We start from the raw sequence: 27,419 nt of genomic DNA on the forward strand, positions 1-27,419 counted from the left end.
CACAGCAGAACATTTCCTTTTTATTGTCTGTAAACTCTTCTTTGGTAAACAAGAGACCCAAGGGAAAAGGGGCACACCGAGTCAAGAGGACAAGGACTGGGCCAGTGCCTTCCACGAACAAGGAATGCCAAGAAGACAGCTACACCATGAGCAAGGTGGCGCAGGGAGCCCAGGGGCTCAGGAGGGTGGGTAGTAGCCCGGGGGAGAGGCAGAGGAGAGCGAGAGAGGGGAGGGTCTGCTCCGTTGGACATAGGAGCCTAAATCGTACAGCGAAAGAGCTCATGCATCACAGCAAAGAGAACCAGGGACCCCTCAGCTGTGCCCCCGCCACCTCCCACACGGTTGATGCCCCGCTGCAGGCCGGGCGCTGTGCCCATCAGTCAGGGTTGGGCTGGAGGGGGCACCAGAGGCCCATCAGTCAGCAGCCCCTCCACCTCTTCTTTCCTGCTTTATAGGCTGCTGTGTGTAGGTGGCAGGGGCAGTCAGAGGGGTGCTTAGGATCTCTGGGTCTGGGTGGGAGTGGCAGGGCAGTGGGGGCAGGGGTTAGGGGAGGTGGAGCAGCAGCCCGTGTTCCCCTATTACATGGGGGGCTCACTGCAGAGGACAATCTCCAGGTCCTTACGGTAGAGCCTCCCCGCCTCGGCCAAGGACATGACACTCTTTCTGTAGTTGGTGAGCTGCTGGATGTTCATTTCCTAGGAGACGTAGAGAAGAGCAGGCTCAGAGGACTGCCCCACCTAAAGGCCCGCCTGATCATTCACAGACATGCCAAGCAGGACCTTTCCCTTATCCCGTCTCAGGGCAAGTGACTTAAAGGCGTAAAAAGCATGGGCTCTGGAGTCAGAAAGCCCTGGGTGAAAACCCTCTCCCTTACACTCACTGGCTGCATTGCTTTGGAGAAAGGATTCAACCTTTCTGAGTCTGAGCTGCCTCATCTGTAAAGTGGGTACAATAATAAACCTGCCTCAGTGAGGTGTTTCGATGATTAGATGAGGAAACGAACATTGACAACACTTAGCACAGTGCCTGGCCCACGGCATGTGCTCCCAAAAAGCAGTAGCTATTGGTGACACTCATTATCTCTGCATAACTTGTATAAATTCCTCTACCTCGTTGGGCCTCCATTTACTCAATCTGAGGCCCTGCAGGTGAGGAGGAGAATGCCAGGGAAGCACCCCGGTTTGTTTTCAGGTCCCCTGGACCATAGGATTCTAACTCCCATCTCCTCTGGTGGCAAAGCCCACCAGCCGACTTCCTGTGTACTGGCTCCTCGTGGCCTTCAGATGCTACTGAGACAGGTTACTCACCAACATATACCCTTAGTCTCATATAAAGCGGAGGCCAGCATTAAACAGAACACCGCCATCCCATACACCTTGTGTTGCTTTGGCTGCAAATAGCCAATAGTTCTGAAATGTAGCAAAGTCACTTAAACAACTATCTTTTTCTTTCCCTCCTTCCTTCCTCTTTCTCCTTCTCCTTTTGTATTGAATATATTGGCAGGTCTTTTTTTTTTTTTTTTAAATACTTCCCCTTCCAGGCTAATGGGTCATTATCCCCATTCAGTGAATGAAAAAAACTGAGGTGTAAAGACTAGGGTATTGGCTAAAGGATGGGGCCAAAACTACCAAATATCCTTAGTCCCCTGAGTCCTGAAGTCTATGTAATTTTTTCCCTGGCTCATTTGTCCTCCATTATGGCTTTCTTGGTGCTCAAAGGTCAGTCTTTCATTGCATTGTTTGGAGACATCCACTCTTGTTACTGATTTCTGGGTTTGTGCCACCACCCAGCCCCAAGGCATGCTGCAAGCATCTCTAGCTTTGAGGGGGCATCTTCCCTAAAGTAGTGAAGTTCCTGGAAGTGTTGCCTAGTCTATGACACTGGGGTGTGCCCGAGCGATCTACCACTCAATTAGGAGCCAAGGAAGGGACCCCATATATGAACCCTGAGCTTGAGAAAACCCTCCGGTTCAGTGTGGGATCAAGAGCTTTAGCAGAATGGAGGGCGTAGGCTGCTTGCTTTCTGTGCCTGGAAGTATTGCTTGAAGCTAGGGAAGGCTTTAGCGAGTTGCAGTTGTCTTAGGAGTGCTGAGAAATAGCAAAGTTTGAGCCCGTCAACCTGTCCCTCAGGAGCCCCAAACATTAATCAACTCAGAAACCGAATCCCCATCCATGCAGGTGATGTCCATTGCAGTTAAAGGTATTTTCATTATGCTGCTCAACATTTCTTGCACATATAGGGATGCACAAATAATTATCTCCTAGAATTTGGTGCCCAAAAAAAAAATGTACCAAGTTCAAACACTTGGTGAGTACCTCCTTCTTCCTAGGACGTATTTGCTTACTTACGATTTATTTTCCTCCTCTTTCAAAAAGCAATGGTAGGTATTGTAAAGGAAAAAAATAAATTTAGGGTGAAAGAAATGAAGGATAATATTCAGGATAACAATTAAGAGGTCGGAAGGCAATTGGAAAGGGAGATAGATAGGCTCAGAGGCAGCAATGATTTTTTTTCTCTGAAAGTGAGCATTAAATTTAGCTCTTGCCTGATGGCCCAGGCAGTCAGACAACACAAAAAATTAGAGCTCATTCCTCATCTAATTAAAGAAAGCACCAAAACCGTTTGCTCTGAGAAAGATTTTCCAGGAGGTAAAGGAAGACGGCTGCCAAAACTCGTCTCCTGGTTCCTGTTCCACCTGCATCCTCCCATCCCGGGCACCCAGATGAGCCCCCGGGTCTGTCCAAGAGGCAACACAATGGGGAAAAGTAGTAAGAGTTCAGTTCCCAGCCTTCTCTTCGAGGAAACACATTCTTCAGTGACCCTCTTCCCCAGCTCCAGATTCTGCAGTCAATTCAGAATACCCGCGCCTCCCTCCGGGCCCTGCTCTCTCAGATCGCTCCATATGTGAAAAGTCTTTTTGCTGGCCATGTGGCTGCCGCTTCCAAGAACTGGGCCACATCAGAATTGCCATTGCCTCACAGCCACATTATTGGCATTAGCACACAGGTGGAAGCAACCCAAGTGTCTTGTCTGTGGAGGAACAGATCAACAAAATGTGGGATAGACACACTGTGGGATGTTATTCAGCCTTAAAAAGGAAGGGAATTGCGGCTCAGGCTGCAACATGGAGGAACTTTGAGGACGTTCCAGTAAGTGAAATAAGCCAGACACAGAAAAACAAATACTGTCTGATCCCACTTATGTGAAGTATCTAGAGCCATCAGGTTCATAGAGGCAGGAAGTGGAATGGTGGGTGCCAGTGGCTGGGGGCAGGAGGGAGTAAGGGGGAGTTACTGTTGAATGGGTACAGAGTTTCATCCTGGGACGATGCTGGACAGTGGGGATGGTTGCACAGTGAATGTACTCAGTGCAACTGAATTGTACACTTAAAATGGTTAAGATGGCAAACTTTATGTGATGAGTGGTTTTTTAAAAAAAAAATCAATTCAACCAGGAAAAAAAAAAAAAAAAAAAACCAAACCAAAAAACTGCCGTTGCCTTGTGATGGGTGACCAGAGAGGAGCAAAATGCACTCCACTGCATTGTCCCCACCTTCCCGCCGGGACAGTTCCCCACCCCAGGCTCCTTTGCTCACCTTCTTGTTTTTCTCGTACAGATCCTTCAGAAGGGCGTCCAGCTCATTCTCATCAATGTAGCCACTTCCGTCCTGGCAGGGAGCAGAGGGTCAGCACAGAGCCTCAGGCCTCAGGCCCCACAGCCCCTGGCCAGAGTCTAACTTTTGCTAACAGTCTTTACTCTGTGCAAAAGGAGATGCCAAGATATCCAGTAACCAATAACCAATAACTTTACCAGTCACTGCAGGAAGGGAGGGCACAGGGCAAATTATTCATCCTGGTGTTTGTCATTTGTGTTGAAAATGTAAATGAGGCTCAGGAAGCATTTAGCTAACTCCCTGGGTGTCGAATCCCACAGTTAGATATCAGGGTGTACACAGGGGCTATTTAAAGTCTACCCCCAACCCTTTGGTTCTAAGGAAGACCACTGGAGTGCTGCAGGCAGGGGGCGGCTAAGGGAGAGGTGATGGTGGTAAGGAGGGCCTCTCACTCCCCACTGCCTAGAAAGACAAGATTATGACCTGGCACCCAGGGAGCAGTACTGAGCACGTCCTCCTCTTAGGCCCCAACAGTGCAATCGCACCCCAACTCTGAGCATAACCCTCTTCCACGAGCTATTCTCTCCTGTACTTTTAAGGAACAAAACCTTGGGTCCCCAGGCCACAGATTGTGAAGGACTTTTATCTTCTGACTAAGCAGAAGATGCCGCAGGGAACCCAGAGAGACAGGAAGAAACTACATGGCCCGGGCTGCCACTCCAACAGCTTGTCTATTCCCAAGGACCACGGTGAGCCATTCTGATCGGGGGCTCCCCTGGTGCTGGGCCACCTCCTCCTCTGTCCACACCATCCTCCGTCTTACCTTGTCGTAAAATGCGAAGATTGCGTTGAACTCCTCCGAAGTCAGCTTCATGCCCTGAAAGGCCCAAGGTATTAGAGTGAGAAGCCACAGCCTTGCAAAGTGTGTGTGTGTGTGTGTGTGTGTGTGTGTGTGTTGAGTCGGGACAGGAGGGTGGAAAGGTGAGCACAGAGGGACAAGGGGAAGGGAAGAATTGAAGAAAAGCAAAGTGGCTCTTTTACCTGAAATTTAAGCAGGAAGTTTTCCTGTACAGGCAAGAGTCTGGGAAGAGAACGTTAGAGTAGCGATTAGGGGACAGAGAAGAGGCAAAAGCAACTCAGACCAGAGAGGATGCAGACTTAGTATCCAGAGTTATGGAAACGATCCCTGAGCACTTAATAATCAGGAGTCAGTGGAAGGTGCTAAAAAGAGGGAGACGGAGCATTGAGGTGATGATCATGATTTCCTCTAACTTTGATTTGAGCTTCGTGACCCCTGACCTGTCACTGTATCCACTGGTTAATCTTAGTGATACGGCAGCACAGGTGTGATCTGCAGCAGTCTTGGGAAAAGTGATGCTGGGGTGAGTGAGGACAGGCACTTACCGGGACATCTCCGAGAGGCCCAATTTGCCATCCCCGTTCAGGTCAAACATCCGTAGCTGTTGGGGACAGAAAGTGGTGCCTGGGTTATTTGCTTTGACCTCCTTTCATAGGGGACCTTGACCTGCCACCCCCTATATTGGAGAGGAAGGACGCTGGGGGCAGCGTGTCCGTGTGTCCTCTGAGGTCACCTGGAGGCAGGGCCAGCATGGTCTAAATCAGGCACGGTCACTGGGGAATCAGCAGGCACTAGGTCACTGCTACCCTCTCCCCAGCTCAGGGACTGGGCTGCAGAGGAGAGCAGGCCAGAACCAGAGGCCCACCCTCCCCAAGTTTATCCTCTCCCCTAGCTGGAGACATTGTCATGCAAACAGATGCTCTGGTCACATGCTGGCCCAGGAGCACCTGGCTATGTGGTGACCTCAGAGAGAGGGTTGGGAGGGCCATGAACTAGCATCCCTTTAGCTGGCTGTCACTAGGAGTCACTTCACCAGGGCCTCAAGAATCAGCCAGCTAAAGACCCTGCAAGCCCAGAATCCCACCAGATTGGGGCCCATGTCCTGCGCCCCTGGGGAGGAGTACTACTTTTGGCCACTCACTATGGTTTGGGTGTACTCTTGGAGCTTGAGTTCGTCATATGGCCGGTTCGCCTTCTTCAGCAGATCAGACAGGAATCCCTGGAATACAAAGGGTGTCTTGAGAGCTCCTGACTCAGTCAGTCCATCCATCACTCACTTACCTGTTCATTCAGTCACTTTGACATTGCCTTCTGCCATTTGCATAGCTTACAGCCTCACAGTTCCCTCGCCCCGCAATGCTGTGGAGTCACCCTGAAGGGTGGAGGTAGCTCCTGGATGTAACCTCACCCCATAGGACAGGTGGTGGAGACTGGCTCTCCTGAGAGAGTCCAGGACACATAGCTAAGCAGTGCCCGGGGACCCCTGGTTCCTGAGGAATTTAGGAGTAGACATACAAGCTGGAAGTCCAAATTGCTGGGGTGCCTTGAGGATGCCTCTCCTGGGCCCCAATGTTCAGAGGAGTGTGAATTGGTTGAACTTTATGGCCCCACAGCTCCATGTTACTGATTTCACACGGCTGAACAAGTCCAACAGTTCAGAGCCAGACTTGAGTATTCCTCAGCAGACCACCAACCCATATTCCTCACCCAACGTCTCCTCCTCCCCAGGTTCCTTAAAACCACCACCACTCTGGCCTCACCATTCTCTGCGCCCTCCCCGCCCTGCCCAAGGCCCATCCTACCTTGAGCTCGTTGGCTTCGATGTAGCCGCTTCTGTCTGTGTCATACTTCCGCCATGCCTGCAACGGGAATGTCAGTGTATTCAGAGACCTGTGCACACCTACAAGCCTCCCTCCACCTCCCTTTAATGGGCCAGGCCAGGTCTTGATATTCAGGTGGGATGGGGACATGGAGATGGTCTAACCCAGGCCCTTCCATGCTGCAGCTGAAGAAATAAGAGAAAGTGTCTTGGCCAAAGTCACATAGAGAAGGGAAAAAAACTGTGGGGACAAGGTGTCCTAACTCTTAACTGGCTACAGGCCTGGCCTGAATGTCTATTTGGGTCATCTTGTAACCAGGCTTATGGTTTTCTAAGGTGCTAACCAGACAGATTTTTACCAAGACTAGCATTAGGATCTGGTGGATCCCATTTTTGCTGTGGGTATATTGGGTGCCCTTTTTACTGTTCTGGAAGCTTCTTATTCATCCCCTGAGTGGGAGCTTGGGGCAAGGGTAAGAACCCTCTGGAAGGGGCAGGAACAGGCTTTGGTTACTCTTCACTGTACTGCCTCCTCTCCCCTCCATTCGTGATCCATGTGGCAGCCATGCCTGAAGCGTAATCAGTTTGTTGAGACTGTCCCAAGGCCACTCCTCCTCCTTTCTAAAAAAAGCATCTCCCCGCCTCTTTTTAGGAAGCCACCCCTCTCTCATACTCATTCCATGTGGTTCAAGAGGGGCCGACCCATGTCTAGAGATAGGCATGTGACCTAGGCCTGGACATTCGATCCCTCCATGTGTCTTGTCCTATACTAGTTTTGGGCTCTGATCCAAGTCCCAGTTATTCAGTGCATGTGTTGGGTCCCTGTGAGGAATCAGGGGACTGCCTGCTGACCACAGCATCTGGAGGACCAAAGAGAAGCAGAGCTTCAGCAAGTGATAGGGGTCTGACCACCTCCTTCCTCTCTATTCTAGCCATTTGAGCAGGAGCAGACATCACACAGGAGAAACAAGGGAAAATAGTTGTAGTGGTTTAGAGCCTAGTTTCCCCCTCCTTGTATGTGGATTGAACTTACTGAGTCACGTCCAATGAATAGAATATGGCAGATGTGACTGTGTGTGACTTCCAAGACTAAGTCACAAAGACATTGAGGCTCCTTCCTGTTCTCTCTCTTGGATCACTCACTCTTGGAGGAGGTCAGCTGCCACCTTGTAAGGAGGATACTTAAGCAGCCCTATGGAAAGGCTCATGTAGTGAGGAACTGAGGCCTCTTGCCAACAGCCATGTGAGGGCACCATCTTGGTGCACCTCCCAGCTCCAGTCAACCTTTCAGGTGACTGCAGCCCAGTTGACATCTTGACCTCAATTTTATGAGACTCTGAGCCAAAACCACTTGGCTAACCTGCTTCCTAAATTTGTAACCACAGAAACTGTGAGATAATAAATGCTTGTTGCCTTAGGCTGCTAAATTTTGGAGGGTAATTTGTTATGCACCAATAGGTAACTAATACAGTGGTCTTGACAAAAGCTGGTCTTGAATGCAACTGTCCTGAAGCCCCAGCCTTTTATTTAAGCCATCTGTGGGTAGAAGGGAATTACCATGCTGAGGGGCAGAGGAGGGTGTATCTGTGACAAAAGGCCCAGAGAACAGTGTTTCCTTAATCTTTGGTCTATTTTGGTGCCTGATCATAGTTCTTAGATTTTCTTTCAAGTTTTCTTCCCTTGATTTTTATTCCTTTCTCCCCCAGCTCCAAACTGCACACCTGGACACCAGCAACACTTGATTTTCTGAGAGTCAGCAGGCACTAATTCTTTTCCCAAATTTGATCTCCTGCCTCCTTGATTTCTCCACATTATGTCCCCCTTTTATTGTCAGGAGTCTGAGAATTTATAGATTTTTTAGAATTTTCTTCCATACCAGTAAACAAGGCTGTGCAATTTTCATGGTACAGTAGTAGCTCAAGAAATTTGTTCCTGATTTTTTTTTTTTTAAGTTATGAGACATGACCAAGTTCCAAAAAAAGAATGGATTATTCTACATACACCTTGGGTAGATGGTTTTTGATTAGGAGAGAGTATTTTCTTTGGGGAAAAATGCCTGATTCAATCAAAATATTCCTTCCCATTCCTTGAAAGCCTGCCTTTAAGAAAGCACTAAGAAATATGTGCAGATTTTCAAATATGACTTCACCAACCACCTGCATGCATTTAGTGCATTAGAATTTATCTAGGCTGAGTCTTGACTGGGTAAAAAGGCAGCACCCCCTACATTGCCTAAAAGGAGGATAACCTGAAGGGACCCCAGTCCTAGCAGAGAGCAAAGCATCCAGCTGCTTTCAGAGTGAGATCATCCCAGCAGGTCTGACCTCCCTTTCTCCCTCCCTCCCTAGATCCACCGCACCCCCACCGCACCCCCACGGGCTCGTGCTGGACTTCTCTTCCCCTCCAGCACTTTGCGCTCAGCCATCGTGGGTCATTATTTTCTTCTCACTCAAGGAAAAGAGTTCAAGAGACCCGGGCTTTGTGAAATCTCAAAGAAATCCTGAGTTGTCACTAAAATTAGAAATTAAAATGTTATGCTGAGCAGTAAGATGGGAGCCATCTGTCAGCACAAGCCTTTCAGGGCTGCCGGGGGGCCATTTCATGTTTCCAGCTGATAAAGACAGAACACATGGACAACCCTGGGAGGGGGATGGTCCTGTAGGATGGTTGGGGAGGGCCCCAGGAAATTCGAGGGAGCAGGGTGGTGTTGGCTCAGTAGTTACGCGGGGGCTTAAAGGATAAAGGCAGGTGAGAATATGGAACCATGTCAACTACAGAGAGAGAAACCACTAATGATTTAGAGAGAGAGGGAGTTTTTGTTTTTGTTTTTTTTGGGTTTTTTTGCTCCTCTTTAAGTATCTCTGCCCTTTGCAAGCTATCATCCCCATTTTCCAGATCACAGGTGGAAGAGGGGCCAATCTTTGGCTGCCTTCCTATCAGAAAGGGAGCAGTCTGATATAAACACTCTCTTTTCTATAGACAGAAAAACTGACCCTCACGCAAGCAGCACCCTGACAAGTTCTAAGTATATGCAGACTTTTCTTCCTAGACAGGCAAGATGAGGCCTAAGAACAGAATCCAACATGTCAATTATCAGCGTATGGAATTTTGCCATCTTGAAAAAAAAATAGAGAAAATCCTTCAAAGCACTGTAAAATTAAATCCATATCTGATGCTTAGGCAAGCTGCCACTTAAAAAATAAGCCTTCTGCGCTGAGAATCCATTATTTCTAACTGACTTTCTATCCACGTGGGGAGCTCAAAGTCACTTGTGGTTCTGGACTGGCTCTCCAGTCGTTTTTACGCAGTGAAGCACGGAGAGGGGATTACCAGTGGCTGGAAATGGATTTAACGTGACGAAGGGCGACTCAGTCGTGTTGAAGGCCAGTCACTGTTTATCACAGCAGGCAGTGTGTGTGCAGGGGTGGGTGGGTGGGTGGTACTGGTTGAATTTTACCCTGAGAGACACATACATTAAATGGCTAGGATGCAGAGCCCCCCCAAAATAGCAAAAGATAATTCGTGGTTTGCTGGGCATCAGCATTAGTAATGTATTTGGTTAGACGATATAGAGTTTCCAATTTTTGTAAATAAAGACTGTTTAAATAGGAGCAGTTTCATATGGTTCAGTCTATTGGTTGAATATTACTCAAAAGACATGAATTTGGATGTCCTATTTCATGTGAGAACCTGAAAGCATTGCTACTGCAAAGACGACCATGTCCATTTTAAAGGTGAGCAGGGAAGCCCAGACCACAGTCTGAGATCAAGTCTGGAAGATATTGGAAACTGGAATTCTCACTTATCTTTTTCAGCTTTAGGATGGTATGTAAATCCATCCTTCCCACAAAGGCTCCTTGGAACTGGGACTTCCAGGGACACAATGCTATTGAGTGAGAAGAAAGTATAGGAGAGTCTGGAGGCAAACTGAGTGAGACAAATCTCTTTACTGCAGGATTTCTCAGAGCCTGTAATATGCAAATATCTATGACAAATCCCCCAAATGGGAGCCAGTGTGTACACGTTATTTCCCAAAGGAACTTCACCCATGCTTACTTCTCACCTTATTCCCCTCACTTTAATGTGCACACACATCACCTGGGGATTTTGCTAAAATGCAGATTCTGAGTCAGTGGGTCAGGGACTCTGTATTTCTAACAAGCACCCAGGTGATGGTGACATGGATGCTGCTGGCCCATGGAGTAGCTGAGCTACTCAGAAGGGGTTTAGTGTCTTTCAGGGACCATTTCCAGCCATTGGGTGGGCTTGGCTTTGAACATGAGAGAAAGGCAGGTCCCAATGTGTAAGACAGAAGCCAGCATCTTGGTCTCACCTCCATAAACTCAGTGCTGGAGCCCACGTGCTGCCTGAAGCACAGAAGGAAGTTCTCCTCGGTCGGCAGGATCTGCGCCAGCTGTGGGGGTCAGAGAGGGACAGTTACATTATGGAGAGCCCGGCCAGGGAGCAGACCAACTTTCCTGTAGGAAGGATGGAAAATAGCCAGTGGCAAGGCAGCGTGGGAGTCAAATTTTGCTCCATTTTGCTTCCTTCCTTGAGAACAGCCCTGCAATGGGGAAGAAGGATGCTTCTGGGTCACCCCAGACTTTCAGGTCGAAGCAGCTGGAGGGACAGAAAGTGGTGTCATTTTAAGATGCAAATATTCAGACTCAATACTTAACAGATGATCATATATATATATATATGATCATATATACATATACACAATTCTAGAAAATGAAGACTAATCTGAGATTGGTGGTTGCCGGTGCAGGATGGCCTGCACCTGGCAGAGGAACCTTTTAGGGGTGATCGAAATGCTGTGTCTTGATTGCGGTGGTGATTACAATATACAACTGTCTAAACTCGTGGAATTTTACACTTCAAATCAATGCTGTTTATTGTATGTAAATTATCCCACAACAAATCTGATTTTTAAAAAAAATACAAATACTCTTGTGAAGCAAACACTGTTGGCTGCACACCCAGCTGGCCTTCCCCCTCTTCTCTGCTCCCAGCATACTTGAGTCATAGGTAAATCCTAACTAGTCTCAGCTAACTGTGCTAATCCCACTTCCCTGGCCAGTGATTGGCTTATGCATAGGCATGTGACCTAGTCTTGGCCAATGAGATGTGAGGGGAGGTCTGCTGAGGGTACTTATGGGAAAGGTTTCCTTGCTCTTCTCAGGGACCACATGAGATGGGTCCTTTCTGCATCAGGGCGTGGCTGTGTCTGGATGTGATGCCTGAAACTGCTGCGGCCAGCTTGCTATGTGTGAGCCTGAGGATGAAGCCGTTTTAGAGAACAGAACCAAGAGAACTGCAGAGAAGCAGGGCTGGAGACCTGGCCTCCTTCACCAGGAGCCAACTCTCCCCATGGCCTTTCTCTTTAGGAGCCTCTCAGAGTTTAAGCCACAAGTTGGTAAATTGTGGCCCAAGAGCCAAACCTGGCCTGAAGCCTGTTTCTGTAAATAAACTTGTATTGGGCCATGGCAGTGCCCTTCATTTACATATTGTTTGTGGTGGTTTTTGTGCCACAGTGGCAGAGTTGAAGAGTTGTGACAGAGACTGCATGGCTTGCAAACCCTAAAACGTTGACCATGGTCTGGATCTTTACAGAAAAAGCCTGCCGACTCCTGGTTTAAGGCCATTTGAGACTTGCAGTTGAGGCAACGAGAGTGGATGCTCTTGGTGCCTTTCCCACATCACCTTTACCTGGGCGGTTGGCCATCCCTCAGCTGCTGTGAAGGTTGACTGCTAGTGGCTCATAGCTGCCCCCTGCTGGAGAAATGCCCTCCATCAAACCAGGGCTGCCCAGCCATCCTCCCTGCATCCTTCACCCTGCAGGGGACAGCCTGCAACCACGGCCTGATTAACACAGGGGTACAAAGGACCATCCTAGCTCTTGCTTCGAGGTGGGACCAACTCTGTGGCACAATCCACACTCTGGAGCCCCCACACTGAGATCAAGGCTAGGCTCCAGCTGAGACCATATCCTTGCTTCACTTCTTCTGCCCTTCCCTGTGTTCTCTCTTCCCTTCTCTTGAGGACTTCTCCCTCAATAAATCCTGCCCACTTGAATCTCTGTCTCAGTCTCTGCTTCCTGAGCACTGACCTAAGCATCATGGCAACTAGCCCACCCTGAGAGGAGCGATGCCCTCCTTTGTGTGCCGCCATGATCATTCTGGACCACTGGATTATGGTCTGCAAACTGATTGCCAGAGGTGTTTGGTTAGACCAAGACACAAGTATGTGTGTATATGCAAATTGTAAAATTACACAAGGAAGCCATTAGACTGAGGTGGCCTTGATGCCTTAATAGCCCACGTAAGGAAACCAAAATCTAAACAAACAGCCAAAGCAGCCAGCTAGGCTTTCGTGCATAATGCAACCACTTAGGTGATAGCCAGTCAAATGATTTCCTTGCTTTGCTTCTGTCTCGTCTCTATAAAAGTCCTTCCCTTAGCTCCTGTTGGTGGAGTGTCCCTAACTAGTTCTAGTTTGGTACTGCCCATTCAAATTGATCTTTGCTCAAACTCTTACAATTTTTGATATGCCTCCATTTATCTTTTAACAATTTGTATATATCTATGCACATATGAATATATACCCACACACACCTTTGGATGCCCTTAGGTGGGGCATGGGCTGTCCTGTCCCCCAGTCTTCACCCTGTCTTCTGTCTTAAGTTGAGGTAATCACACATTTACAACACCTGTTGGACCCTGAGAGCATTTAAGGTCTTCATCCCTGTCTTAGTGTTTGTTGCTTCCTGTTTCCTTGTGAGACAAAGAAAAAGACCCATCTGTTCTCTTTGATCAGCCTAGGTGCTGGGGGTGGGGGTGGGAGTGGGGCTGTAAGACTGCCACCTCTTTCAGGTCTCTAGAAGGATGCTTGTACATGGAAGCGGCACAGGTGATTGTAGTCCCCTCTCACTTAGCTCTTAGCAGGACAGTAGGACCCACCTCCGACATCTCGATTTTCCCATCTGAATTCTTGTCGTACTTCTGCATGAATTCCTTCATCTTCTCCCCAAAATTGTCACTCTTTGACATCTGCAGAAAGATAAAGGGTGCTGATTGTGCTCTGGGTCCCCTGAGAACCATGGCTCTCTCACCCTCTCGATGCAGCAATGGTGGGGAAGCACTTTATGCCCCAAATACGCAGGTATGGAACCAGGTCGAGCCAGTGCTCTGAGTAATCAGGGATGCACCCAGATTTTCCCAGGTCCCTCCAAATCTAACTTCTCTTCAAGGCTCATTCACATAATTTTCAGAGGGGAACAGGACATGTGGACATGCTCTGTACCATGTAATTAAACATGCCCCTTTGCCTTTGAGACGGATTAAACCACAACCCTGTCAGAAGGGTGAGGACTGTTCCCATCACTGGGATGTGAGAGCTCAGGCTCCAACATTTTACTAAGGCAGCTTCTAATAAGTCCACCTTATTCCAGTGGCCCCCAGTGGGTTCTGCTTAGAGCAAGGTGAATTGCTCATTTTCCTCTCTAAAGATGAACTGGCAATTCCAAAATATTTTTCACTCTGATTTTATGCCTGGAAGAATGTGAAGAGAATGTCTTCATAAGCCAAGGTGTCATTTAAATAGTCCACTAGGTGAATGTGACTGCTAAAAAGGCAAAGAACTTCAAAAGTTCATTTGGGCCATCACCTAACTTATATCTAGGGCTCTTTTGAAGTTGTCAGAACTTCTCTTGGTTTGGGGTGCTGCTGATTAATTATTTGCATTAACGAGCTCTTCCTTATCCCTAATCAATGATGAATCAACTTGGCATTTGATGCTGCTGCTTTGCTTTTCTGATGACTTTCTGGTGGGTTATGTGTTTACTAGGATTGGGCCAAGGGGAATTCTACCAATTCTTAGAGTCTTTTCTGAATCCCTTCTATTGTTTATTTTTTCGTTTTTGGTTTTTGGTTTTTATTTTATTTTTACCTTTGGAACTGGGGTCATTTACTAGCATTTATTTGTTTATGAATATGCATTGCTTTACATTTACAAATGTGCATGGAATGATCCTAGGCCCTTATCATAAGTGTGGCTGTCCTATTTAATTTTCACAGCAGTCCCCATGAGGTTAGTCCCATTTTACAGACAAATGGAGGCTGAGATGAAGTGACTTCTCCTGAGGTCACCCGTTAAAATCGTCAGAATTTGAACTCATGGCTCCTGCTTTCCAAGGCCAGTTTTCTTTCTCCCACATAGCAGCTGCTCTGAGAACCAGTCTGGGATGATGTTAGTTGAGATGGTTGTTGATAGACTAGAAAATCACACCTGATGCCATCTGAGGAAGGGAATGACTGAGAGAAGTATTTCAGATTTGAAGCTTTTCATAATAACACATTCCTCTGTCTATCCCGTGAGCCCAGAACCAGTTGTGAAGCCTGTGCTTTCTGTGATCCAGGCTTCATTATCCTAGTAATGAGGGTGATGGGGGACTGTTAATAAACAAACCCATGAATCACCTGCATCACTTAAGCCCATCACTTGACGCCCTCTTCTTTGGGGTGGGTTGCCAAGCTTTAGACCAGGTGCTCACCAGTGGATTTATGACTCATCTCCCAAAATGCTCCACAAAGACTTGCTAATGAGCAGTGGATTGGCCAACAGACATGCAGCATGGAAGAGTAGAGAGACCTCCCACCCCCCACCAAGGACCCTTGGGAGCTGATGGGAGAGAATGGGTCTGACTCCATATATTTGAGAACCAGACACGGAAGTCACAGCACCCTAGCTCTAATCACCTTATGTTTTCAGTATTTCAGACGCTCCCCCAAAAGGCTTTAGTGAACTCAGTAGTGCCAGGTTGACACCAGCGGGAACAATGTGCCTGCCATTAAGGGGCTGGGATGTGACTTGGAGCCACTTTGGGCAGGCCAGGAAGGGCAGTCTGACATCACACACGAGGTCAACCAGTACAGTCTGGTTCAGATACTTGGTTTGGAGCAATCCTCATTTTTCTTCTAGGTCTCTGCCGAAGTTCCAGCCTGTCAGCCTAGAACAGTGGTTCTCTCATTGGGATCATTCTACACCCCCTGCAGGAGACATTTAGCAATGTCTGGAGATAGTCACAATTTAAAAGGGATGCTACTGGCATCTCATGGGTAGAGGCCAGGGTTACTGCTTACCATCCTACCATGCCAAGGACAGCCCCTCCATGACAGAGTCATCTGGCCCCAGATGTCAGTAGTGCGGAGGCTGAAAAACTCCAGTCTTAAATAAAGGCAGTTGAAACCCACTAGGCATCCAATCTTGAGTCACGAACCCCCGAGCGTCTTAGATAGATTATAGACTCTTCCCTAAGAAAACACTTTTTATACACACATACACAAATACAGAGTTCTGCAGTTTTGGAGGGTTCATCAATCCCTGATGCCCATGAACACCCCTCCATCCCAGACACCCAAAGATAGTGAGGTAAGGTACTCTTTTGAGGGAGTATTCTAATTTTTAAAAACCCTAAGGGTCAAGACCAGAGATGTCAGGCCCGCTGATGAAATGCATGATCTAGGACAGACAATGCTCAAAGCCATAATCAGGATGACTGAAAATCCCGAACAATAGGAGAGAGGGGTGGGCTTACCATGCCAGAGCCTTTTCTTGCCTTCTCCAGTTCTTGGAAAAAGTTTTCTAGCTCTTTACCTTCAATATACCCATTTCCTGCAAAGATAGCAAAGAAAAAAAGCCATGATGCTCAGAGCTAAGTAGTAAGACTTATGGTAGTTGGGTGGGGTGGGAAGTCAGGGGCTTCACAGATAAGTAGTTCTCATTGGTCATCAAGCAGGTATGTGGGCCAGCCCTGGACTGTTAGGGATGTGGGTCTTGCCCTCTGGGCATTTGCAACCATAGAGATCCAGGATGAATAACCATGTTGTCTTCGGGGTATACATTCAGTAGTCAGAGAATACTGGGAGGGACCAGCTGCTGGGCCTTCCAGCAGAGGGAGCAGGAGCTGGGAGCTGTCTGTCCATAACCAGGTGGGCAGGCAGCAGGCACTGGAGATGACAGGGGACAACAGGTCATCAACCTTGAGGTTTGTCACCAGGTGGCAAGCCATGGTCACTAGGGCAAATTGAAGTCAGAGTCAGAACTTGGGTCTTCGGGGTAGGAGGATGTACTGAGTTGAAGAGTGTCCTCCCAGATCCATGTCCACCTGGAACTCAGAATGTGACCTTATTTGGAAATAGGGCCTTTGCATATGTAATTAGTTAAGATGAGGTCATACCAGATGAGGTGGGCCCTAAATCCAATGACTGGTGTCCTTCTAAGAAGCACATGTGAAGACAGAGACACAAGGAAGAAGGCTGCGTGAAGACAGAGGCAGAGATTAGAGTCACGCATCTCCAAGCTAAGGAGGACTGTGGATTGCAACTACCAGGAGGCAGGAGAGAGACGTGGAACACATTACTCCTCAGAGCCTGGAACCAACACCTTGATTTTGGACTTCAACCCTCCAGAACTGTGAGAGAATACATTTTTGTGGTTTTACGCCACCTGGCTTGTTGTACTTTGTTAGGGCAGCTCCAGGGAATAATGCAGAAGGTAAGAGTGGAGAGAAAGGTAGGGCATCTTTCCTATGGGATAGGGGCACCGGAGGGGGTCATCACAGGAATCAGGCACACGGGAGGCCACCACTGCAGTGATGAGCAGGGGGTGCTCTGAGGTCTGTGGAATGAATAACCTTAGCGGCGCCTTCTAGTGGGGGAGATGCCACAATAAATAGTGTGTGGAGAGAATCATGTGACACATTATGTATTTTCATCTGCAGGGAAAAGAGAGGATTGTAATTGCGCCGGGGTGGGGGTGGGGGGACGAGACTTGAGTTCCCTTTTGCCCCCTCGGCTAGAGTGGTCATTTTTATTCTAGGATGTTCTGCTAAGCCTCTCAGGAGAGCTGGAATTTTCATGCATGTGTGCTCACAGCCTGCGAGCCAGCTGGAGTGGGGGAGTGAGGAGGGGAGGGAGGAAGGGCTTTCTAGGCAAAAAGACAGTTGTCCAGGTGATGGTGCCTCTGAGTTGGAGGAGTGAGTACTTTTCTCTCCCCGGTCACTCCCTGCAGTGATCAGGCTGTTCTTCTATTTCTCAGGCAGGAAGCTGAGCTCAGCTCTGGGTCCAGGGGCAGCTTCAGAAGCCCAAGGCTGGGGTTGCGGTGAGGAGCAAGAGCTCACACTGAGAGCATGCACTGGTGTTCCACGTAGCAGAGGCCTCCGAGGTGGGCCTGGGCCAGGGCTGGGCAGACACGTGAGTCAGTGGGTGTGAGTCTGTTTCGTGAGGGTTTTAGGAGGCAGCTGAAATTACCCACCAGGGCTACTTGGACAGGGTGGGCAGGGAAGGCCTCACTGAGAAGTCCTAGCAGAGGCAGGGAGGGGGGACAGGAGCTGGGCTAGTTCCCCGTTGGAAAGAAGCTCCTCCCTGAATCTAGCTTGAGCAGCCTGGGCAGCCCGAGGCTCCCAGAGACTGGATGAACCCCTCTTGCCATGCCAGAGATTCTGCCACAATCTCTGTGGTTCATTCCCACAAGTCTTTATTTTCTGAGCTGAACAACTGCTCAACATCGTGGCCGGAGCTCAGGGAGGTATGGCCAACTTTAGATACAGGCCTGTTCCCCAAGAGCAGGGGCTGCAGGGAGGAAAGGTCTTTGCTATTTTGGCTTCCCTCAGGGCAACTCCCCACCCATCACCCAGGAGGCACCTATTATCCAAGGCGGGGAGCGGGGGACAGGTTGGCCCACCTGCTTCCAGGGTAGACTTCAGCACTGGGCAAGTGGTTTGCTTTTCCTCTGACCCTCTTACAGTGGGTGGGGTGACTGGCCACCATGCAACTCTCATGTGATGGGCATTGATCAGGATGTAGTTATCATCCTTATGATTACCAATAGGATGGACCATAAGGTTACCATAGCAACCATCACCCCCAACCTCAGTATCAAACCACATCCTGTGAACATTAGGGAGATGGGGCTGGGTGGAGTCAGGGACCCTGCATCCTTCCTTATCCTAGTCTTCATCCCCTTTGTGCCTCAATTTGCCCAAATGTAAAGTGAGACAACACTTTACAATTAATCTGACCAGACACTTGGAAAGCCTTGACTGAAGTATGCCCTGCCCCACAGTGGAAAGGGGCTTATTTCTCACTGAGATTTGTGTGTACAGATTTTCTGAGAGTTGAACAGGTGAGAGGAACCTCAGTAAGAAGGGTAATTCTACCACCAGCTCTGTGACTGTCCATGCATTGTCAAGGAAGTCAATCTCCTGGAGCCTCAGTTTCTTGATCTCTAAAATTGGTATAACTATTTACTCTCAAAACTATTTATCCTTTTGAAAAACAAAAACAAAAAACCCAAAGCTTTATAGCCATTATGACAGCCATACAAGGTAAGACTGGGAAAGCATTCTGGAAAAATGTAAAATCCAACATAAATGGTAAACAGCATTTTTATACCCTATGCTCTTAAGTTCTTCCAAACCAATCCATGGCTGTAAACCCTTTGGGCCAAAGAGTTCCAGCATGACTAAAGCTTCAGAGTCCAGGTTCTCAGCCCAGGCTGTGTGTTAGAATCACCTGGGAAACTTTTAAAACAGCACCACTGCCTGGGGCCCCACCCCCAGAGCGTCTGATTTAATTGGAGGGGTGGGAATGTCTCGTGGGCATGTTTTCAAAGCTCTCCAGGTGATGCTGACATGCAGTCAGGGTAAAGGACTATTTTAGAGCAGTGTGTCTCAAATTTTAAGGTGTGCAGGAATTACCTAGGGAGCCTATTAAAATGGAGATTCTAATTAGGTAGGTCTGGAGTATGAGGACTTGCCGTTCCAAGAGTGGTCTGTGGAACAGTAGGTTTGGAATGACCTGGGAGCTTGTTGGAAATGCAGAATCCCAGGTCCCACCCCAGAGCTGCTCAGCCAGGACTTTTAACAACGTATTTTAACAACGTAGGAGCGTGAACTTTGGAGAACCACCGTTTTTGAACGTGAGCGCCTCCTCCCTAGAGAGACTGTGCCTTTGGCTTCACATTCGAAGTTGAGGTGGGGGGCTGGCTGGTGTGCACCCCGAGATGGTAGACCAGGGTTCCCTATTGACAAGTGACGGCACCTCTCTGAACACGGGGGGCCTAGACCAGCGCTGTTCAAGAGTGGTTGGGGCCTGATGGTGTCAGCATCACCAGGGAGCTCGTTAGAAATGCAGATTCCCAGACCCACCCCAGACCTGCCGAATTAGGATTGTTGGGAATGAGGCCCAGAAAATCGGTTCTTGAACAAGCCCCTCTGGGTGCTCAAGTTTGAGAAGCACGGGCTTAGGGCCACGGCGGTGTGGTGTTCACCAGTCTGTGTTAATCTGTGATGTGGAGTTTGGAGAAAACCAAGGAGGGAAGTTATGCAGTTTCAGACTCTTTGTTAACTAAACAAGAAGGTGTTCATGAGGCCAGGCCTCCTGGCTGTCCAAATTCATGGAAGGGCAAATAGCCCTCTACCCTCCAGTACGAGTTCCTGTGGGCCAGATACCACCCTTTAGGGCAAGAAATTGGCTTCCTTAGCTCTGCTCCCGCATTAATAGTACTTGGCATGGTGCACACCATTTACAAAGAGCTGTCCACTCTCCACCCTGTCTGGTCTTCAGGACTCTGCCACGTAAGCAAACGGGTGTTACTGGCGTCGTGTTAGAGAGGAGTTTGAGGGGAGAGAGAGTCAGTCCCAGCTAACAGCCTGTTCTCCTTCTATTCAGGCTCTGCTCATATCTGTATTTGTATTGGTTTTTCTCTTTGTCAGTCATACACGCACACGCACATGCACACATGCACACGCACATACACACACGCACATGCGCACACTTCTCCTGGTGGCTCCTGAAGGGAAAAACCCAGTGCGAACAGCTACTGGATGAATGTTCAGACACTTGACTTTTCATCTGTGTTTCTGGGCCATGCTGCTTCTGCAACAATGGCCCCGGAGCTGGCCTGGGTCCCCTGAACCCGTGGACATCTGGTAGCCTAATGCTGGGCCGATTCCCAGGCTTGGAGGAGGCCAGAAGGATGGGGCAGATTGGGCGACAGAGGAGGGGAGAGAGCAGAGAGCCAAAGAGCGGGGCGGAGAGGGCTGAAGCCAGAGGCCCCAGCTGGGACCGGCTGGGCAAAGGCGGGATCTGATGCAATCAGCCAGGACAGACCCCCCTGGGGCCAGAGTTGGGGAGGCCCAGTTCTTGAAGAGCCTCACGCCTGCATGCTCTATTAATTCTGGCTCCCTGGGCATTGGAAGAGATTTCCCAAAGGGGTCTCCTTAGCCCTGGGAACCTCCCCCAGGGGATCAGCTAGTGAAACTGCTGAAGTCTAGAAGGGGATAAACAAGGAGTAGGGCAGGGATGTGGGATCGCCGGGTTGGTGGCTGCCCTGGTGAGGCGGGCTTGTTTGTGAAAACGCCCCACAGCTGCCTCCCCAGGGAGCCCCAGCTCTTCTCAGATGCAGCTGCCACCCCCTCCACTCCACCCCTGCCTTGGCTGGTGCAATCACCCTCCGAGAGGCTGGGCCGTGGGGCATGAGATGCTTGCAGAGGGCACCCGGTGCAGGGCTGGCAAAACAAGAGGGGGGCTTGGGGGTGAAAGTGGAGGTGAGGTGGGGGACTTAGTCCTCAGGCTTACCGCAGGTGGGACAGGAGGCTGCTCCCGAAGAACGCGCAGTCCTGACATGCCTGAGACACAAGGACCCCACAGAGAAACGCAGACAGGGTTAAAAGGAAGCCTCACTCGGACAACTTTGACCTTGGTTCCAGGCACCAGTCCTGTCCGACTTTAATGTGCTGAGAAGCAATCATTTTTATAAATCCTATAATTATCTTATGAATAGCACAGTTGTATTGCATAGTAACAGTTGCACTATTTGTGTAAATGCTTAATATATACTGGAGCTTTTGCAACCCTGTTTGGGCAGGTCTTTCTAGTATTCCAAAAACCTTCTTTTAGAATTCCAGCACAGACAGACCTCTCTCCACCTGCTGTTCAGCCTTCCTCCCATTCCCCGACCAGGGACACAAACTCAGCAGTAACTCGTGCTCTGGGAGAGCCTGCCGGGGTACCCTGGGTCTGGCCAGTGGCCCCTGTGATGGGTGGGTTTGGAGGATGCTTTCTGTTATTACCACTGGGTATAAGAGGGCAGAGGAGGGAAGACTGGGAAGGGCCTTCCTCACTCGTCGTGGTCCTTCATGTCACTAATTGTCAAAGTCCTCGAGGACACATGGATAAGGAACAAAGCTCCGTCCCTGTGCATGGCTTTGAGAGCCCACTGCATCAACATGGCCACCTGGAGGCAGAAAAAGGCTCAGAAGACTGCAGGTCCCCACACCTGCAGCTTATATATATGTCTTTTGACGACAAGAGGAAGGTGCCCATAAAGTTATTTTGTTTTTCTGAGTATACAAGGAACACATGCTCTTGTAAAATTTCAAACGCTGTGGAAATTAACTTAGAAAGTTAAAGGAAAAAAGGCCTTTTAATTTGACATCATCTACTCTGCAGAGAGGACCACTACTGTTCTGTTCTTTCAAATATTTTCCAGCATACATGTTTCATTAATAGCAAAAATGGGTTCACACTGTAATAGTGTCCTGCTACAATTAAAAAAATCTTAATAATGCATCATGGACATTTTTCCATGTCAGACAAAAGCTCCATTGGTTGTATAATATTCCACTGTAGAGATTAGCAGGATTTATTTTTCTGTTCCCTAAGGAAGCACATTCTTTCTCAAAATTTCAGTATTCCGAAGAACTCGGTAATAGGCCCCCTCGTTGATGGAACTTTATGCACATGTACAAGTATATCCATGTAGGATAGATTCTTGGAGTGAGTGGGATTCTCTCTGTGGTCCTGTGAGTGTCTGCTGGCCTCTGGGAAAGAAGACATCCCTACTTGCAGTTGCATCCAAAGGGTAGCAAAGGCTCAGGGCAAAACTTGGCTCCTCACTGACCTACTGGTCGTTAGCAGAATAGGGGCCTGGTGGCCGTATGCTTAGAACCACAAAGAGAGGCCAGTGTGAATTCTGAGCTGGGCATCGCTCTGACCCCTGGATCTGGGAGTGAGAAAGTTTCTGACAAAGGAGTGACCAGGAAACAACAGAACAGTGGGCCCAGACATGTTGGGCACGTAAGGGTCACTCAGAGCCTGGAGGTGATACGTGGAAGAGCCCAGGCCCCACTTGGCTCCTAGGGTACCCTTAGCTGCCGTCTTCCATAATTCTGCCTTTAAGAGATGACACCTGGACCCTTCCAAGTGCATGACCTTGTTTGACTGCTGAGGAGGAGTTGGGGGGGGTACTAGGAGATAGGATTCCCCCCACCCTCTCACTTGGCCATGTGATCTTGTGAAAAGAATGTTGCCTCTTTTAGTCCCAATTTCCCCCTCTCCAGACACCTGCTCCTTCCTTCCTCTACCACAAGGCTTATGATCATTCTGAAGATAATCAAACTCTGGGCAAAAGTCACCAGGATGATGACTCTTCCTCCTGTTTAGAAATGAGCTGAGTTAGGGTCAGATCCCCTGCCCCATCCTCACTCTCCTCGGAATCCAGCTCCTCCTGCAGCTTCCTAGTCTCTGTTTACTAGTCCAGAAGGGTGGGGCTCCCTCTACCTGTTGCCCGTGGCTAATTGGGCTCCAGTGAGCTCACTCCAGAGACCCAGTGAGCTGCAAAGGAGTCTTCCCAGAGCTCTTTAACTCTGTGAGTGGCAGGGGGATTCTTGGAGTTGGGGAGAAACCCCAAGATGAAAACAGAAGATGGAGTTAGTAGGAAGGAGGCCCAGCTAGGGCAGGGAGCACCTTGGGGGGTGGGGAGGAGCTCCCTGGCAGCCTTGGGAGTTCAGGAGGGGACAGGTAGGAAAGGTCCAGAGCAGGGTGACCCACAGCTCAATCCTGGGTCCTTCAGTGGAATTCCAATTTGGCTGTATCCTCATTTTCCTAAATCACCTCTGTGCCATCTCTGGCATTTTAGTCCTCTTTGCCTTCCTTCTCTGTGAGGTCCATGGTCCGTCCTTGGGACTTCCCTGAAGCAGTGACCAGAGAGGGCAATGGGACACCGGGAGGAACCAAGAAGCAATCTAGCTCCTCTTTCATATAGGAGCAGGTACAATGGCTTTGGGGGTCTTTAAAGACTCTTGGGTCTAGTTCTAGCTTAGCTATGCTCTAGCCACATCTAGGACCCCTTTCTAGTATTAAAGGAACTGCCCATCACCTCCGAGGCTGGGTGGGGGGCTCTTCCATGAGTGTCCAGAGTTGGGGAATAAGTGCTGGCCAGGAACCAGTCCCCGCCACCACCTCGATACCTGACCTCAGAGAAGTCACAGTTTGTTCCCTTAGCTGCACAAGGAGAATGATAATCTGCCCACAGCTTCGCCATGCAGGACTCAAGAAGGTGCAACTGTGTTTTGAAAAGTACAGAGTCTCAGACAAATGTGAGGATTTGCATGATTATCGAGAGTGCTATTTGTTGTCCCCACGAGAAGAGGGGGAGAGTGGAACTGTGGAGTCCTCTGTTTATAGCTGACTCATCTGGCAGGAGGCCGGTGGCATGACCTTGGCCACTTGGTAACTTTCCTTGAATCACTCAAGTCTCTAGTGCAGATAAACTGGCAGGAGCATCCCTAGGGAATGTGCATGTCATCTGGAATGTGGGGAGGCTGTGATCTTCTCACAGCCATTTCTCCCAAGGGAGTTTTATGGCATGAGCTGGGGCTTGGAAGTACAACCCCTCCTCAGCCCCATTTTACAGATTTAGCAATCTACCCATCTCCTCCAGTAATTCATAGGCAAATCACAGTCCTAATCTAGGTGTCACATGCCCAGTTCTCTGCACTCCTAGATTTCTCAGTTGGCTCCAAGGGAACAAAACTTCACTCAAGATTATACCCAGACACTAACCTGTGCCTCTCCATAGCATGCTGGGCAGACAGCCTCTGTTTAGGCACCTTTACACCCACCCAGCCGAGGTGAGAAAGGGAAGGGAGAAGACTAGAGAGAGTCTCCACCTGACCCTCCCTCTGGCTTCCATCCCCCCACAAGCTCCCAATCCCAGGATAAAATCTCTGGGCCACCACCCTGCCAGTGGTCATAGATGCCAGAACATTTTGGCTGCCCACCCCAGCCAGGACCTCTGAGAAGGAAATCAGATCACTTAATTTTTTGGAGTGGTGGAGAGAAAGTCTCCAGTGATATCAGAAGCCTCTAAAGCAAGGTGGCAGGGGGTTGTCCTATTTATGTCAGAGTCAGACCATCATAGACCCTTGGAACCCCAGTGCTTGGAGGTTCCAAACATCATTCAGCCCAGCCCTCAATTTTTGGGTGAGTCAGTGTCAAGACCATGCAGAGCAGAGGGTGGGTCACTGAAGCATTTAAGATTATGCCTCCCCCGACCCAGAGACAGGAGTCACCCAAAGCACCCAGGATTATCACCGTGAAGGAACATATCAGGCTGGCACCAAAACCTGCCCCCCACCACACCCACTGCTGCTGTGGGTGGGATCTGCTTGCCGGTGAGGGACGGAAAATGAGCAGAGGAAGCCCAGGGGATGCTAAAACCCGATACCCTTTCTGCTCTTGTTCTCACCAAACAGGCTGGGGAGGACCCCCTTCAAGACCCCCACTAGCTTGCCCCAGCCCCCAGGATGCCACAGGGCTATGCTGCTTTTCAACAGGGAAACTTGAGGGAAGAAATGAATGGGCTTCTGAGATCTGTGGCAGCAGCCGCTGAAGGCAGGATGTTACCTTGAAGGGAAAGGCAGGGAAGATAAGATGGCAGGGGGAGTCACAGGGAGCCTTGTCTGCCGAGGCCTCCTCCCTGGGAAAGCTCCAACTTGCCCAGAATGAGGCTGCAAAAGCTGATGGGCTCTGTCATCTCTGTCAGGAAAGAAAAGTTCCTGACAGTTGTCACCCGGGCAGCCGGGTGTCTCCCAAACTCGACCTCAGCTGTCTCGGTGGCCAGAACACCCTCTGGGGCAATCTTACACCTGCCTGCATCATCATTGCCCCCTTCCTTCCACCGCAGGTCCCCTGGGGTTGAGTGGGCAGACAAGTTGGGAGCTCTACTGACCGTCTGCGTCAAAGTGTTTCCAGATCTCCAGGAACTGGGACGCCGTCAGCTCGGCCAGGTGCAGGTAAGGGGGCTGCTGCTGCGGGCCAGCCATGGCGAGCCGCTCTTAGACCTCAGGCAGCACCGCGCTCTCCCTGCGCGCCGGCTTCGCTCCTGCACTCGGCCAGCTCTTGCGCGCCACGCTGCCTTTATATACAGTTCGGAGGCTGCGCCCGCGCCTGGCCGCCAGCAGGGGGCGCGCGCGCTCAGAGAATCAGCCTGGGTCTCCGCCGGGCGGCGGCCGCCCAGGGACTCCGCAGGGGTTCGCGGGGTAGGGGCGCCGGTCTGCGCTGACCCCCGCCCGCTCCTGACCTGGGAAACAGAGGCTTTCGGGTGCAAAGGGAAGAGAGGCTATCCTTGCCTTCCCTCTCCTTCTCTCTGATCATCTTGAGTGCAGCCACCGCATATCATCACTAGCAGCAACAATAATAGTAACAGTAGTAACAGCAACACCACCAGTAGTAATAATAATATAAGTTTAACAAGTCTTTAGCACCTCGACTTCGGAGTTCACTAAGACGCTCTCATGCCTCCTCTCGTCTGGCCCTTTCATAGCAGGAAGACTAGGGACCGCTTTTCTGATAAGGGGACTTAAGACTTTAAATGACCAAATGACTTGCCCAGCCGGGCTCTTTCCATGATCTCATGGGTCCCAGTCTTGGAGACAAGCCGAGTGTTCCCTAGGCTTTACTGGGGGCAGCTGGAAACAGCGACCCCCAGGGAGGATCCGGATGGGAGTGGAGGAGGGGCTTCCACTGTCCCCTCTTGGGGTGTTGGTGATTGCCCTCGCTTGAGTACCTCCCTCCACTCCCTGATGCTTGCCTCGCCCAGGCTCTGGGGGATTTAGACACTTGTTTAGAAAGTCGCAGAACTAGATCCTCCTCTACCAGGCCTTAGCCACACCCACCTACCGACATCGTGGGAATTTGTTTAGGCAGGTGGGCAGAGAAGATCCCACGCTGTCATAGGAATGGTCTGCGCTGGTCTCGGGGAAGACAGAAGCAGCTGCTGAGAGTACAGACCCCCGGATATGAACATGACTCCCCAAGCTGGGGGCTGGACTCCCTCACCATTCTTCCTGGTGGCCTGAGTCCTGTCTTTGTGGACTGTAACCCCAGAGTGGCAGCTTTGTCCCCCCTTTCTCTCCTCTCCTGCTGAGCGACTGAGAAATGCACTGATGCTCATTAGCATGTGCTAATGAGTGTTAGGTGAACTGCCTTCCCAAGGGAGACCAAAGGGAAGGAGGTGAGAATGAAAAGGAGGTCGCCAGGGGAGAGAGGAATACCAGGAGAAGACAGAGGGGGCAGGCTGTCCCTCACGGGGAAGGACGAGCCCCGAGTGAGCCTGAAAGAGGCAACACGGAGTGAAGGTTCTAAAACCACTTGGATTTTTTTGCCTGGGGCAAACTTTTGCCAGGGCATATGTGTTTAGAGCTACTTGCACGAACAGTGGGAGAGAAAAGGAGTAGTAAGAAGCTAGCTGTCCAGGCCTGCATGCACAGAGGAGAGTCCTGGGCTGAGGAATGCACCAAAGCCACTGGGTCTAAGGAGGCAGGATTACTCAGTGGTTAAGAGCGGCACTTTAGAATCAGGCTGCTTGGACTTGGATCCCAGAATAAGCTGTGTGACTTTGGGCAAATTATATAACTTATCTGTGCCTCAATTGTTCTCTTCTACAAAATGGGAACGTGCACGTTTATCTCCTAGAATTGTTCAGAGGATTACATGAATTCATGCTCCCACTATCCTTTGTGGAGCCACAGGTCAGCAGTGGTTGGCTGGGCAAGAAATTCCTTGGCCAGCATCCCTCCCTGTGGTAGCTAACGGCTTCTAGAGGGGCTAATTCCAGAGTGAGGCCAAGGGGAAAGGATAAGCACAAGCTCTTAACCACTGAACTGCCAGCCCCTTGGAGCCAGGCTCAGCCCCTTCCAGCTCTGACAGTGTCATCTGGTCTCTTCTGACTCACCTCCTGCACCCACCTCTGGCCTGAGTCTGCAGTGAGAAAGCTCATCT

General features: G+C 49.7%; 1 protein-coding gene across 1 annotated transcript; it reads right to left on the reverse strand.

Annotated features, from left to right (window-relative positions):
* On the reverse strand, positions 1-25,523 carry CALB2 (calbindin 2). The gene is made up of 11 exons (XM_006183707.3): positions 25,369-25,523; positions 15,890-15,966; positions 13,254-13,343; positions 10,625-10,705; positions 6,275-6,331; positions 5,614-5,691; positions 5,018-5,073; positions 4,655-4,694; positions 4,437-4,490; positions 3,596-3,667; positions 1-695 (listed from the first exon to the last, which is right to left on the reverse strand). Exons 1-11 carry the CDS (start codon positions 25,460-25,462, stop codon positions 579-581), a joined length of 816 nt encoding a protein of 271 aa, XP_006183769.1. The 5' UTR covers positions 25,463-25,523; the 3' UTR covers positions 1-578.
* Between the last annotated feature and the right edge of the window lie 1,896 nt (positions 25,524-27,419).

This window comes from Camelus ferus, chromosome 9 (genome assembly GCF_009834535.1).
Source record: "Camelus ferus isolate YT-003-E chromosome 9, BCGSAC_Cfer_1.0, whole genome shotgun sequence".
Lineage (NCBI taxonomy): Eukaryota > Metazoa > Chordata > Mammalia > Artiodactyla > Camelidae > Camelus > Camelus ferus.

What these genes read in the sequence shown, in the direction of transcription:
- CALB2 (XM_006183707.3), bottom strand. Translation starts at nt 25,462, where the DNA reads ATGGCTGGCCCGCAGCAGCAGCCCCCTTACCTGCACCTGGCCGAGCTG. An exon ending in GAAACACTTTGACGCAGACG is followed by an intron (nt 15,967 to 25,368) that starts GTCAGTAGAGCT and finishes CTATCTTTGCAG; the next exon opens with GAAATGGGTATATTGAAGGT. An exon ending in CAAGAAAAGGCTCTGGCATG is followed by an intron (nt 13,344 to 15,889) that starts GTAAGCCCACCC and finishes ATCTTTCTGCAG; the next exon opens with ATGTCAAAGAGTGACAATTT.